Source organism: Alosa alosa, chromosome 23, assembly GCF_017589495.1.
Source record: "Alosa alosa isolate M-15738 ecotype Scorff River chromosome 23, AALO_Geno_1.1, whole genome shotgun sequence".
In the NCBI taxonomy this organism is placed as follows: domain Eukaryota; kingdom Metazoa; phylum Chordata; class Actinopteri; order Clupeiformes; family Clupeidae; genus Alosa; species Alosa alosa.
Window position 1 is genome coordinate 7,167,948 of NC_063211.1, and position 15,885 is coordinate 7,183,832.

Consider the following 15,885-nt stretch of genomic DNA (forward strand, 5'->3'; position numbering starts at 1 on the left):
CTCAGCTCTTCTTGCTGAACCCATTGTAGAGCTGGAGGCCTTTTCTTCTAGATGTCTGAGGCCTTCTAAGTTGGAGCTCTGCTTCTGTTACCTCTCCTGTCCTGGTCATGCTTGTGACATCCTGACAGTGAATAGGTTATTGTTGACATGTGTCTGACAACTCTGCTTGTTTATTTCAGGACCTGTGAATTCCTTAACCAATGGACTGCCGAGAAGATACACTCAAAAAGTAGTGTCGAGGGACGCCTTGATCAGAGAACACCTTGATAATAGAATTCTCCCAGCCATTGAGAATCAATATGGAAGACATAAAAACTGAAAGCATAAGTGCTTCTCAGTCTGGGAGCGTTGACATTGCGGGGAGAGGAGAAGATGTGACCAAGAACCAGACAAGGGAAAGGACCCAGTGTACTAGTATGGATACTAAAAACAACCATTCAGGCTTCCAATCAGAGATGGCCCAGTCCCCAAACTCTTCGGCCCCCATATGCCCAGCTCAAGGTCTCAACATAGAACCCTCTGGGACAATAACACTGAAAATGCACACGGCTGTTTTGCCATTGTGCCTTGGGGAGGGCAGCGTATTTCTGCCTGTGCACCTCCAGATGCCCACAGGGGCTCAAGGAAAAGGGATCAGTCCAGCGGGATCCTCACCATTCCTCCTGCCCAGTCATGGTCCAGGCTCCCTGTCTCTGATGTTAGAGCAACATGTCTTCCAACATTTTAATTCCCAGTTTCTCCCCCAAGGCGTTCTCTGTTCTGCCCCTCCACCACTGCAGAACAGCATGCTGCACTGTAACTCCCCCTTCACGCTCTGTCAGCCCTCACCCATGGAGCCGAAGGTGGCAGAGCGCGAGCCAGCCCCGGTCACACAGGATGGGCTTGCTGGCTTTGCCGCCATTTCACAGGACCAGTTCACCACCCACAACAGTTTCACACCGTTTGGTTGCCAAATGGCTGGACCCAACCCAACACAGACCTTTGCCCCAAACTTTGTACCCACTCCCCCATCATTACCTCTACCCTACGCCTGCTCTTCTCCACTGACGCCTCTAGTGCCCCCTCCCACCCTGCTTGTTCCATTCCCCATCATTGTCCCTTTACCGGTGCCCGTCCCCGTCCCCATCCCAATTCCTCTAAGGCCTAAAGCTGAGCTGCACGAACCCAGAAGCACTGCTGCAGTGAGCACGCAGACCTGTGATGGGATTTTCAGTTCCGTCTATGTTTCGCACACAGCAGGCTCCGAGGGAGTTGCACTGGACCTTTCTACAACAGCTGGGCCTTTAAGTCAACTGAAGCAAGAGGCGTCGGTTCCTCAAGACTCGCCTCTTGACCTGTCGGTGGCGTACCACGTCCACAAGCCACTGGTTCAGGTCGAACAGCCAGACGTCAAGCAGCCTGTGAAGAATGTGCCCAGGTCGGCACGGTCTCTGGAGGTTCTCCCACCGCTGGGTTGTGGCCAGAATTTGGACTCCGAGTTCCTCAATGGCGTGACCTCGCTGGAGCTCAGCAGGCACCACAAATGGTTGATGGACGGCCGCTGCAGCCACGAACCCAAGTACGGCGCAAGGAATTATGAGATCGTCAGCGCCTCACAGACAGCCAAGGTCATTGTGGCCGTCAAGGACAGCGTTCCCACCATTTTCCGTGGAAAGCTAAAGGATCTTGCCGGAGTGCCTGCCAATACCTTCCCCTCCAAGCAGGACATGGAGCAGGGTGCCTTGGCCCAGCAGCACTACAGCCCAGTCCTCACGGCCCAGAGTGAAACAGGCCACCTCACCGACCCCAAGAGAAGCACTCCCCGAAACAGGTCGGTGAAACTGAAGAAGGTCAGTTCACAGGAGATACACATCCTCCCCATCAAGAAGCAGCGCTTTACTGCTTTCCTCCACAGAGAGTAGATGCTCTGGTGCATGTGCTTCTGATGAGAACTTGGATGAGCTCTCTGCTGCTGGCTTTGGTGGACAAGGAAATATTTACAATATGAACTCAAAAGACAACATCCAAGCACTTTCCATTCCAGATCATTTAAAATAATCAGTATGGCTGCTTGGCATATACAGTGTTTAGTCTATCCAAGAAAGACAGAAATGAGTAATGGAACTACTCAGCTGCACCATGTAGCATGACAGTCAGTTAATTGGATCTGACTCAATTCATATTTTATAGATACATGGTTTCTGAAGAGGCCAAACTCCACACAGCCCATGAAGACTGAACCATTGCATTTTTATTCCTTTTTAACACCTGGAAACGTTTAGCGATGCCATCACTTCACCAAAAGTGTTGCAATAAATAATATTTGATCCTCCCTCAACCTTCTACTTTTCCAGTTCAAAGGCATTTATCTCGGTTATACGAAATTAGTGATATTTGTCCTGGAATAGAAAATATGCTAAATGTAGTGTCCGAGGTGTTGTATGTGTGGCATATACTTCACAATATAAATTAAATTTTTGCAATTACCTATTGTATCTTCTTTGAGTAATATTCATCATAGACATAATAGAGATCTCTATTATGTCTATGGTGGTCATTACATTCAAAAGAGAATAATTGGTAATTTATAAAAGATGACAGTACATTGTGGTTTCATTGACAATTTTATAAAAATAGGTGAAGAAATGGACAATTATTTTCGTAAAATGAGCAAACATTGTGTGTAATGTGTGTAATGAATCAACTTGCACTGTGCACCTTTTATGAGTGTAGTCATATAAAAAGTATCAAATAATCTGAATTACCAAAACCTGAGTATCAAAATAAAGTCACCAGTCTCAACAAGAATCCGTTTGTAACCAAATGTTGTATATAAAAATTATGCAATAAGAAATAAATCCTTCCCAACCAGAAATCTTCAACATTAAATATGTTACATAATGGTAAAAATGTAATCATTAAAAATCAACATTCCTATCCATTTGATAGATGATTGACAACATAAGATTTGACAGAAAGGTAAAAAAGCAACAATTATATAAAATAATATTATGAATAAATAGAGTTCATAAACAATGTTAATTATTGTCATGACAGGCAGTCTAATGAGTCCATGGCATATGTTGGAAGGTAGTCTAATTGCATGAGCTGCCTGTTTTGATGGTTGTTCACAAAAGCAGGTTTGATCTTGGGCACCAACTTTAGAGGGCACTTGGTTTCCAAGGCTCAAACACTATATCCTGCCCAATGACCACAGTCATGCCCCAAGCAATACCTACGTTAATGTAGTCTAACTAAAATGCAATTCAAAAAATGACAAACTGCTGGGAGTTTGCCATCTTGGGGAATTGTGCTACAGCTTGCAAACGCCGACCATGAAATGGTTATGCATATCAGTGTTTGATGTTCCACCTTCATATCACATTAATCTGAGGTTTGAAAAGTATTCTAACTTGCACGGAGCCTTGTCTAATGTTGCATATGCATTGTGTCAAGATAAAGGTATATAGTACCTGTACCTTGTTATCCCCAAATCCCTGGTGATGTGGTGGGCCAATAATACACCTCTAATGAGAGCAACATCTCCACACCTCCTGACAAACACAACAGTGTCTAAAAGAGACTAGACTTGAAGGAATGAGATGACTTGTAGAAATAGGATAATTTAACAAGTGCCTGTCAGATGACAAACATACAAAACATGAACATCCTGAGTTGTATATTGTATCATATAAATAACAGCATTTACAATGTAACAGTAGTGAGCTTTTAAGTAGACCAAGTCTGAATGGCCAGAGCACGCTGACCACTGATATAGGAAACACTATCAGGAAAAGCTGATGCTGACAACAGTGATCTTTGCCCTGCTTTTGAAAGCATTTCTGTTCACATTCTGATAAGCATAGTGGATGTTTGAGCAAACCTGAACTTGTGATCAAAGCCAATGACAGAAGACGAAATAATCACATACAGGTAAACAATGATTCTTTACCCTTTTTTTTTTGTTTTACTTTAACTTGAGTCAGAATCTTTCAGGATAACATTTTTACAGTCTACACAAAAACACGTTTTTTGGTTGATATAATCAAAGAGATTTTTTTACACATATTATTTTACAACCTACGGTTTTGCATTGATCTTGAATAGATGCTTCCAGTCATTGTCTTAAAAGCAGCAGAAAGCTATCATCAAAAAAGACACTAGAAACATTGTACACATATCCCCCTTGGACTCCAATGGATCTTTTAGACATGCAAATAGGGGCAGAATGGACCATCAGATACCTAATAGCAAACGCATGCTGGACGACAGCAAGGAAAACAAACCATGTTGATTTAATTGGGCACCCTGTGAATCAGAGAAAACTTTCCACATTTGTTTTTTGTTTTTGTAAGGTTGGAAACCAATCATTTGTCTAAAACAAACAAATGGTGATTAAAACAGTATTCCTTTTTATGCAGCCAGCTGAAGGTCATATGCATAAACACTGGAGAATGTAAGAGTGTCCTTTGGGCTTCAGCTGCCTGCTTGTGTCCTGCATCCGTGTGCTTGAGAGGTGATGAGGTAACGTGGCGTCTGCAGTCGACGGAAGGGAAATTCGTCCTCACGCAAGCCTCAGAAGAGAAGCTTGGCCAGTCACAGAGTCCCAGCTGGTGAATATGGAGCTTCTAGGGTGCCAATGTTTCCTCCACAGACCGTGTTTATGTGTGTGTGTGTGTGTGTGTGAGTTTTTGAGTGTATGTGTGTGAGAGAGAGCTAGAGAAAGAGAGAGAGAGAGAGAGTGTGTGTGTGAGTGCTCACCGGCTACTCCTAGGCCTTGCTCTGCTTGAGTTTCTCAATGTGGTGGCACAGCTTAAGGGCAGGGCCCAGTTTAAGGCCCATGTACTTCATGATCATGTCACTACGCAGCAGCAGCAGGGCCCTGCCGTCGATCTCCTAATGGACACACACACAAACACACACACACACACACACACACACACACACACATACACATACACATACACACATGCTTCTGTCAGACACCAGCTACATACCTGTTCTCAGAATAATATTCCACAAACACTCTGAGTGCTCTACATAGTAGTGATGGGGGCATTGATAGTTTTATAATATTGTACTTTGCCAAAGCTAATCATCTCATATCAAATGTCAACAATCAATCTTAAATTATTTAGTGTTTTAAATGAACTCCTGGTCTACTACTGTAAGGCTGCTGGACTAATGCAATCAATAGCATTTAAAACCCAGCTCTACAAGTATTCTACTAGCTGAACATGGCAACATATCTGACCATAACCATTATGCACCGAAGCTATGGAACACCCTGCCTCTGTACATCAAACAGGCCAATTCTGTGAACATCTTTAAAAGAGACCTGAAAACATACCTGTATATGAGAGCTTTTAGTTAACTCACTTCTACCCTGTAACCTATATCTTCACATCAATTCACATTTTACTGATGCTTTTTAATGCTGCTATCTATAGGGTCTTCCTATTTTCACGGCATTAACTATATATAATATGTGTTGTGAAATCTCTAAATCTCTGATGCTTAATTTACTGTTTTGATTTCTTTTTCTTCTCTTTTTTTCTCTCTAGTATTGTGTTAAATGCTCCAACTGTAAAGCACTTTGAGCTGTATTCTGTGTATGAAAGGTGCTATACAAATAAAGCTTATTATTATTATTATAATTATTATTAATAATATTATGATTATTATTATTATTATTATGTGTCCTTTGCTCTATGTTTCCCAGATATACACTACAGTTAGCATGCTAACCAGCTAGCTGAAGACCACACTCTGAAGCTCGAGGTGCCATATTGAATACATGCAAGTCAATGGAAGAGTCACAGAAAGCCTTGAAATAGAAATAAAATATATTGATAATATTATATTAATAATATAACATATTATGTTTAGACAGTTCCATTCTAGGAGAGCTGGCTGTCCAAGGCTGCTAAGCCACATCAGTCACATGAGTATATTAAACATTTACAGTCATCCGTCCATCAGAAGATAAGAAACTGACTGAGGAGAAGAGAAGCACATCAGTGAGACCCCCTATCTCTTCCTCCCTCCCTCTCTATCTTGCTCTCTCTCTCCCTTTCCCTCCCTCCATCTTTCCCTCCTTCAGCATGAGGCTGATGTTCCACAGGCGTGCAGGGGGGCTGTCCTGGCAGGTGAAGTATAAACAGAGCCTGAGACAGCGGCCAGCGAGGCTTCCTTCCTCCGACACAGACGTAAATAAGAGAGGAGGGGGGGGGGGTACACCAGAACCTCCTGATCCACTCACTAACCCCCACACAGAACTCAACTCCTTAGTGTGTCAATGTCTATACCTTTCTCTAATAGGACAAGAGAAATGATGCCAAGAAATGAGCGTGAGGTTCTGGCTACACTGAGATGGGGAAGCTGCTCATGCTCAAATCTGGGCCCTCCAACCCCTACACGGGTAACACTTCTCCCATGTTACCAGTATGCTTACTTCTGCGCCCACTATGAACCACAAGTACTATGGTCCACTTCACAAATGTTGGCCTCAAACAGCACCTTCTAGAGGAGGTAATTAAAGAGTGCCTCAAACAGCACCTTCTAGAGGAGGTAATTAAAGAGTGCCTCAAACAGCACCCTCTAGATGAGGTAATTACTCTTTGAGGAATACTGCTGGACAACCACACAACCAGTTCCATGTATTCTGATTGGATGATCATGTCCATGTATACTGATTGACAAAATTACAATTTACCTACTGATTATTAAAGTTCTCCAGAAAAAAAGAAGACTGTTGCCTAATATCATATCAGTGGGACCGTGCCAGAACGATAGTTACGTATGTAACTGCAGTTCTATAAATTTCGGATGACCGCCAGAGCTTGCGGACGAGAAGATTGCCAAGAGGTCACTTCCAGGGTTAGCGCACCTTAAGTACCGGGGCGTGGGCATGCGTCACCCCTGTCACGAGTGACTTTGTTGATATAAACACTCGACCTGCACGTGCATGTGATGGACATCCACGTGCTGAAAGCACCGCCTCTGGCGGTCAGTAGAAATGAAATAGAACCACAAAACTCAGGAACGTTGCTGACGCCAAAAAAACAGCGTTCACAATGTTTTCTTGTGTATCTCAACAGCTTAAGCTTCCCTGTGATGAGTGTAGAAGAGACACTTGGCATACAAGGTGTAGGACCTCGGCAGGTCCCCTCAGCCTCTAAAACAACCACCATCATCAGCCACTGACCGGGTCACTGGGTCACTCACATGTTTTCTGAAGAGCTCGGCATGCGGGCCCAGGGCCAATGGGTCGGCGTCGCGAACAAACTGCATCACTTCCTCTATGGTCCAGGATGAGGGGCTCCCGACAGAGGACCGGCCGGCAGCCTCCTGCTCCACCTTCTGGTGTTCAGGGCCCGTGGTGGAACTGGCTGCTACAGGAGACCCCAAGAGCAAAGGGGGGGGGGGGGCAAGGAGAGGGGGAGAGAGGGGGGGGGAGGGAAAGAGAGAGAGTGTGTGTGTGTGTGTGAGAGAGAGAGAGGGAAAGAAAGAGAGGGAGGGAGAGAGGGTGAGAGCATGAGAGGGCGAGAGAGGGATAGAGAGAGAGAGAGAGAGTGTGTGTGAGAGAGAGGAAAAGAAAAAGGGGGGGAAAGAGAGCGAGAGAGGGTGAGAGCAGGAGAGAAAGAGAGAAAGAGAGAGAGGGATAGAGTGAGAGAGAGATGGAGGCAAAGAGAGAAAATATTAAATCAGGAGTTCAATTGTTCAGGAGTACAATTTACAACTGGAACCAAAGTCTGCCAACTTAACTGTATCTTTTAAATGAGAGTATTAAATCTACCTAATGCCATTACAGTAATACAAGTGTGATGCCTCCAGTAGAGGGCGGCAGTGCACACAGACATGAGTGTTGACACACTGCTGGCACACTTCCAGAGAACAAGTCAGATGTCATTCCAGAACAATAGCACTTTTGATCCAGCACTCTCCACACCCTCATGAACTCATCAGCACATGTAGTAAGATGCCTTCTGCTATTCTGTCATGGATAATGAGCCATTGAAATCTCTCAAATAATCCGGGATTGCAATGTGGCTTTCCTCGTACCTGTCTAAAGCTCACTCTGATGGAAGGGTATTTCTGGGTCCTGTCTTTAAAACCAGACAAAAGGGGGATCTCCAAATTAAGACTGCTGCTAACACGATTTTCTCCGTCTTAAACTTCAAACAGAGCGTCATCCAATCATCTAGCAGCTGTTGGTGTCAACACCCACACACTCTCAAACTGACAATCATTAACATACCAACTGACACAGACATCTAGCTATCAAATAAAGCCGCCAAACAGACACACACACAAACATGCACACACACACGCACACACACACACCGCGCACCGCACGCGCCTTACGCATCGCGCGCGCGCGCGCGCCTTGCATATGCGCACACACACCACACACACACATACACACACACACACGCACACACACACACACACATAAAACAAAGTCTACACGCTACAGTCCAGAGAATTCCAGTAAGATCTCTACCTTCACCAACACACACACACACACACACACACACACACACACACACACACACACACACATAAGTGTCCAGTAAGATGTCTTACACGGCCGCGTACCTTCCACTTGTCGGTGCAGGCGGCCGGCGGGGGTGTTGGAGGAGAGGCGCCGCAGGACGGGCGGAGCGCTGGTCGAGTATGATGTGCCGCCGCTGGACGGAGGCCGGTACTCGGACGAGTTCCGAAGCGCCTGAGGGCGGGGGGTCATGCCATTGGGGGTCGTGTCCATGGCGTACTCGACTGACTGGTGGTCCGAAGTGGCACCATTCTCACCGTTGGCAAGGGTCTCTGTCCGGCATAAGAGACAAGGATGAGGACGATGAACAAACACATAACACACACACAAATACAGACAGACACACACACACATATACAGATACACACACACACACACACACACACACACACACACACACACACACACACACACACAAACACACACACACACACACACACACACAAACACACACACACACACACACACATAAATACACACACACACACACACAAATACACACACACACACACACACACACACACGAATACAAATACACACACACACAAAGAGATATACGCACTCTTGTAAGTATAAGAAGAGGTGCAGAAAGGTCCACACTTCTAAGCAACACACATTTTCATGCACTACGAACTGTGATGGACACTGGTTTACAACAGCTTACCCATATATCAAACTGAGATGGACACAACAGCTTACCCATATATCAAACTGAGATGGACACAACAGCTTACCTATATATCAAACTGAGATGGTTCACAACAGCTTTACTATATCAAATGATGGTAGTCGATAAGACTGCACCACAGTTTATTTGATTGCAAGACCTAGAGGTTCCAAACATTCAGAAACTATTCAAGAGATCCCACAGCAAAAACATTATCACTCAATTTCATCTTGCTTCAATTTCGTATGGTATTTTCTCAGCATGTCATCTCACACTACAGCAGTCAATTCAATTCACGGCACTGCAACGCTGCAGTCCTGCAGTTACGTTTTAAAGCCTGACTTAAAGGCAGGTGATCAATTGCTACACAATGTTTTTAATGCTTAATTAATGAATGCCATGGATGGTTTAACTGGGCTGACAGCTGCATTAGCAAGAGCTTTCAATCATCTGGCCTGAAGGAGTGTCCATAGAAGGGCCAGAAGCACAGCCCACCCACTATACATGTGCAGTGTCTGGCACTAATAATTAACTGAAGTGCTCTTCCCAGTCAGTCACTGCACACGAGCCCTGGCCCATGTGTGTGTGTGTGTGTTTGGAGGGAGGGAGTAGAAGGAAGCAGTGGAGCAACCGTAACACTGTTTCCGCCTGGCCTGGCACACCTTATGCCTTTATCATGAAATACCGCCTGGCCTGACACACCTTATGCCTTCATTATGAAATACTTGACTCGACTAGATCAAAGGGTTGCACACATACTTATGCTCAAAGGAAAAAAGCTGTTGTGATGGACAAAATCAAAATCATTTTCATAGAGAATCCCATTAGCAAATCATTCTGTTTAGGACAAGTACAGCATTTTGGGCAGTGCCCAGCTGAAGACAACCAATGAAGACATTTGGCAGACCTTTACCACACACAGAAGCAGCCATAGTGGGTGGGGTAGCACCATAGCAGGGGGGTTCTGAGGTTCTGACCTTCTGAGGGTTGGAGTTTGGAGGGCGGGGGGTCTGAGTACGACGCCGACTCGCTGGTGAAGCGTCGCAGGCCCCTGGTCAGTGACAGAGTCTCCGGGGTCTCCTCTTTCACTGTGGAGCAGAGAGGAACTGACTTTAGTCTTACCACAGTGGACAACACTGCTTTGTATCAATACCCAGAGAGACAAACAAATGTGTGAGAGGAAGCGCTGCAAATACATACTGGAGAGTGTCCAACAGCCAGCATTCAAAAGTGGAAATACAGGTAAGTCTCGCAATCATGGCAAGTAAGTCATAGCATTCAAAGGTGGAAATACAGCTAATGCCAAACATACAATAGAAGACTTATGTCATCCTTACACCAGAAGACTTTGCAAAGACTACAGTCTCAGGCCCTCTCATATCTAAAGACAAGTTATCGAGTTTTTAGGTCACAGACTATGATTTTGCAACGACTAGGGATCTTGCAGGGTCACTATTTACAAGACTGCAACTAGATTCCTTTAAGTTATTTCCCACTGTGCTCTGGAAATCAACAGGAAATCAAACAATATCCTATTCGTATCAAAGTCATATTTTCGTGTTTCTGCAGCATTATTTCATGTGTGACTGTGACATCCCTAACCGATATAGAGTTGTTCTGTTACGTGGAATAGCCGACGATAATTTGTGAGAAACAAAATAACAAATAATCATATAGGCTACAGCTGTTGGCTACTTTGCCCATTCCTGTATGGTGTTGGAGAAAAGTCACTATTGGTTTGTTTGATATTGTTGTAACGGCAAGATGACTCAGACTGGCTTAAAATGGCTAATATTGGCACCTTACACTAAACGATTTAGCTGACGGGAGCGCCCCGCGATTCTAGTAAAACTTTAGAAATGTAGTCGCCGACTGTGAAATCACTCAAAAATCATTCAATGTAAGGCCGGCATAAGTCTCATAATCATGGTGAGTAAGTCATAGTAAGTCTCATAATGAACAATTCAAAGAGATGTTGGAATCAGCTGCTTGGAATCACGTTGTATCATGTTAGGTCGTAGCTGAGAATTTTCATTCCTCACTGCCTTAACATAATGGATAAGCTTAAGAACTAAGTGTGCACTGTTACGATGGTGTGGCGTATTATATCAAAGACTGAGTGATGCATTCAGCTCAATGAATTAATGGTGGCACTCGGAGGAAGCTGATGTATAGAATAGTGTATAGAATTCCAAACCATGTATAGAATTCCCAACCATGTGAAGTTCATTTCAGTCAGTCAGAGTGCTGAATCTGGCTGAGGGCTGAAACGGTGCATATGACACCACTTGGCCAACAGCATCCTCTCATCAGCTCTGAAGCTTAAGTCTCAGGTGCACCAACTACTTAAGCCTACACACTTGGCAAAGTAACTGAGATATACCATTCTTGCACACACACACACACACACACACACACAGACTCACACTCACATGCACACGCTCACACTCACACACATACACATGCACACGCTCACACACTCACATATGCGCACACGCACACACACACACACACACACACACACACACACACGCATGCATGCACACGCACGCACGCACGCACGCACGCACGCACGCATGCACGCAGGCACGCACCTGTTTTCCTGTCGTAGGCGCAGTGTGAGGGTGGGGAGGTGGTGAAGGGGCTGGAGGGCTGGCTGCTAAAGAGGTTGTCACACTGCAGGTGGTGACACAGCGTCTCCAGGAAGCGCAGCACGAACGACGCACTGGACGCAGACGGCAGCTTCACGTAGCTGGTGCCCCCGTCAGAGCGCACTGGGTGGGTAGGGGGGGGGGAGGACAGACAACAAGAGCCAAGGAGAAACAGGAAGAGAAGAAAACATCATTACCAAAGTGCATATACATACACGTACATATATATAATGTACACAGGCCCACATGCATTTTGTTCCTGGGGAATTTTCATATTGTAATGGTGGTTAAAGGGATTTGTATTGTATTGTGGGGTGCTTGGGTGGATGGGGGGCAGGGGGGGGCAGTTGGGGGGTAGCAGATGGCCCAGAGGACTCAGCAGGACCCCTGGGAGGCCCCAAATCAAACGCCCCAAAACCAGGTTATGCACAGATGCCATTTCCCATTACGCTCAGAGAGATTACATCAGCTGTGTGCACATCTCTTCTTCCCATCCTCCTCTCACACACACACACACACACACATACACACACACATACACACACACACACACACATAATAAACACACACACACACACACACACACACACACACACACACACACACATATAAAAACACACACACAAATACATATACACACATATACTGCAAAGACACATATAAACATATAAACACATAAACACATAAACACACACACACACACACACACACACACACACACACACACACACACACATACATACACACACACACACACACACACACACACACAAATACATATACAAACACATATACACACATATAACCTGTTCCGTATCAACTCCATGATTGATTATATAAACACACAAAGACACACACACACACACACACACACACACACACACACACACACATATAAAAACACACACACAAATACATATACACACATATACTGCAAAGACACATATAAACATATAAACACATAAACACATAAACACACACACACACACACACACACACACACACACACACACACACACATACATACACACACACACACACACACACACACACACAAATACATATACAAACACATATACACACATATAACCTGTTCCGTATCAACTCCATGATTGATTATATAAACACACAAAGACACACACACAGATAAACCCTAACACTCACAGTCTCCATTGTCACCATGTTACAGAGCTAACCTGTTCCGTATCAACTCCATGATTGATTTTCTGCCACACACTCCTTTTGAAAACAGAGATGTCGATCTCTAAAGCCGGCAGAATGGCAACCCTATAATCTGGGTGACGCAACAGGACTGGAGGCGGCACACAGAGGGAAAGAGTGGGAGACAAAGAGATGAGAGGATGAACGAGAAGAAGAGAGAAATGGAGAAGAGTAAGGGAGACAGGTGAGAGAGGAAGAGAATGAGACTTAAGCATTCAAAGACAAGAGCAGAAACAAACAAGAGGTGAACCAGGAGGAGGAATCAACAGAGGCAGAGACACAGTGGCCTACACACAGACCAGACGGGTGCCTCCACAACACACACAGACAGGATTGATGCGTCCACAACACACACAGACAGGATTGATACGTCCACAACACACACAGACAGGATTGATGCGTCCACAACACACACAGACAGGATTGATACGTCCACAACACACACAGACAGGACCAAACTGGACGCCATACCTCTGATGATCTCCCCGCCGTCTGATTGCGACTGCAGGAAGGAGTAAAGCAGCTTGGGCTGGTAAGCACAGTCCACGCAGGCCTGGACCGAGTACTGCAGAACCTTGTTCACCGGGCCCGGCCCGAAGTGGTCGGGCAGCTGCAGCACCAGCTTTCGGTCCAGGTGAGGCCCACAGTTTCCATGCTTGTTCACATACACACAAACTGAATATAAATGGGAAAGGACAGGAGAGAAATGTATTACTTTACCGTGAGTTGATCTAAGGTTGTTATAGTTACCATTCAAAAGAGCATTGATATGGAACAGTGATCAAACTTTTTTACCAGATCTACTTCATAGGTGTCCCGATATACAGAATTAATAGCCACCCTACCAACTAATCAGAGAAAAGTATTTATTCTCTCTGGGTGATATATCAGCTTACTCTTTGTAATAAAACAGACTCCTTCATAACAGGCTCATTCTATAAATGACTCTGGGTTCATACAACTGGCTCATTCTATAGATGACTCTGGGTTCATACAACTGGCTCATTCTATAGATGACTCTGGGTTCATATAACCTGGACTTTGTCAGGGATGATCTGATTGAACACTGGCAGAGAATAAATCCATGCAGTCTGTAATGTAGTATAACTCAGACCCTAAGATAACACCTCATAATCTGTATTCTAGCATAACTCAGACGCTATGATGATACCACCTCATAATCTTTCATCTCCTGCTAGTCATTTTCATTTGAAACTATGGTTGGGGCAGGCTTGGGGTGGCCCGGGGAACACTTTTCAATTTCCTGTTCTCGTGTTCCATGGTTCACACAGAGAGCATTGTGGGAAATACAAGCCTGACGCACTGCAGAGGCGCCAACATAATAACACAATGCAGTGCAGCCCTGCAGCTCTGGGTTCAAAGTCTGCAGACAGGCATCAATAGCGAGAGCAGAGCGAATGCAGGGGTAGGCTTCATTAAACACGCTTTATTCCACTGCTTGGTTGAATTTCCCATTGTCCTGCGTTCTTTAGAACGTGTATTAACCGTATGTTATTTGCACACCTATGAAGTAGATCAAATTGTCTGGCCGTATCACACTTGTATATTTGCTGAACTCATTGTGCATCCAAGCTGTAAAATACAGTTTCAGAACATAGCAACATTTAGCATATGACAGACAGAGATGGCTTTTAGCTAGTTGGATGGCAGTAGGCTCAGTAAAATAGCGATGTTTCACAGCTAAGGTTCATCAGAATCCTGGGATATGCCCGCTTGGCAACGGGAGAGATGGAACTAATGACTGGCCTTTGGCCATAGCAACCATCCATTTAGAACTAGTAAAGGCAGTTTGTCCTGCAAGTTGAGAAATTAGTTGATATGTGGCGGAAATACGTAGTTCTACAAACAAGACAATTTTAGCGATTAAAACGTTTAAATTATAACAGGAAATGAACACAACGCACGTGGCAACAATGGAATAAGCAGGATAATGAGCTCCACAACGTTGCACTTACGAGGTGTAAACGCCCCTCCACTGCGCATCAGGGCCATTTCACCACCTCGACCGTGCATTTGTTTCTGTTAACCGAACGCCGTGTCGAGCCATGTCATAGTCTGGGCCTTCTCGACAAGAAGATTTAGCATACATTACCATGATTCATTGGCCATGTTTCCTATAGGACAGTAGTGTGTAGTGTGTGTGTGTGTGTGTGTGTGTGTGTATGCAGGGAAGGACTGACAAAAAAGAAAGGGAAATGGAGGCCAGTCAAGAAAGAAAGTGAGAGAGGAAGAGACAGAAAAGGAGAGAGGAAGAGAGAAAAGAAGAGAGAAAGAGACTAAAAATGAAAGGGAGAGGGAGGAAGAGAGAAAGAGAAAAGGAGAGAGGAAAAGAGAGAGAAAAGGAAAGAGAGGAAGAGAGAGAAAAGGAGAGAAAGAGAGGGAGAGGAAGGAAGAGAGAGAGAAAAAGAGAGAAAAGGGGAGAGAGAGAAAGGAGGAAGAGAAAGAGAGTGGAGAGAAAGGGAGGAAGCGAGAGAGAAATGGAGAGAGAGAATGAGAGAGAATGAGAGAGAAAGGTAAAACTGAGGCTTACCTGTAGAGACAGGGTTGTTGGGCCCATCCTTTGGCGTCTGCATGGCAGACAGTCTGTGCTCTGAGGTCAGGTTGGTCAAGCTCGTGCTGACCAGAGATGGAATCACTCGAGGTTTCCTCTAGGGAACCAAAAAAAAAAGACTTCACATGCATGCTGTTGTGCACTCATCTCTACACTATGCATTTCCGATAGTGGTTTGGCTCTCAGATTCATATGAGGAGGTCTGTCAAGCAGCAGTTAAGGGGAGAACGGTAATTCA

At 44.9% G+C, this 15,885-nt stretch overlaps 2 protein-coding genes across 3 annotated transcripts in view; one reads left to right on the forward strand and one right to left on the reverse strand.

The window, feature by feature from the left end:
• The first annotated feature begins 416 nt into the window (after positions 1-416).
• On the forward strand, positions 417-1,901 carry LOC125288946 (retinoic acid-induced protein 2-like). The gene has a single exon (XM_048235662.1). The coding sequence runs from the start codon at positions 417-419 to the stop codon at positions 1,899-1,901; it is 1,485 nt and encodes a 494-aa protein (XP_048091619.1).
• Positions 1,902-2,590: 689 nt separating this feature from the next.
• scml2 (Scm polycomb group protein like 2) overlaps positions 2,591-15,885 on the reverse strand; it is a 44,661-nt gene continuing 31,366 nt past the window's right edge. The window contains exons 9-15 of one of the 2 annotated variants that reach the window (XM_048235310.1): positions 15,627-15,744; positions 13,547-13,750; positions 11,798-11,977; positions 10,181-10,291; positions 8,581-8,808; positions 7,207-7,370; positions 2,591-4,875 (exon numbers count right to left, since the gene is read on the reverse strand). In XM_048235310.1, coding sequence (XP_048091267.1) covers positions 4,750-4,875; positions 7,207-7,370; positions 8,581-8,808; positions 10,181-10,291; positions 11,798-11,977; positions 13,547-13,750; positions 15,627-15,744 — 1,131 coding nt within the window. In that variant the 3' untranslated portion in view covers positions 2,591-4,749. Of the gene's footprint in view, positions 4,876-7,206; positions 7,374-8,580; positions 8,809-10,180; positions 10,292-11,797; positions 11,978-13,546; positions 13,751-15,626; positions 15,745-15,885 lie in introns of both variants that reach the window. The other variant, XM_048235309.1, reaches the window with a different exon arrangement.

Excerpts from the sequence above, each read along its gene's own strand:
- LOC125288946 (XM_048235662.1), top strand. The coding sequence starts at position 417 with ATGGATACTAAAAACAACCATTCAGGCTTCCAATCAGAGATGGCCCAG.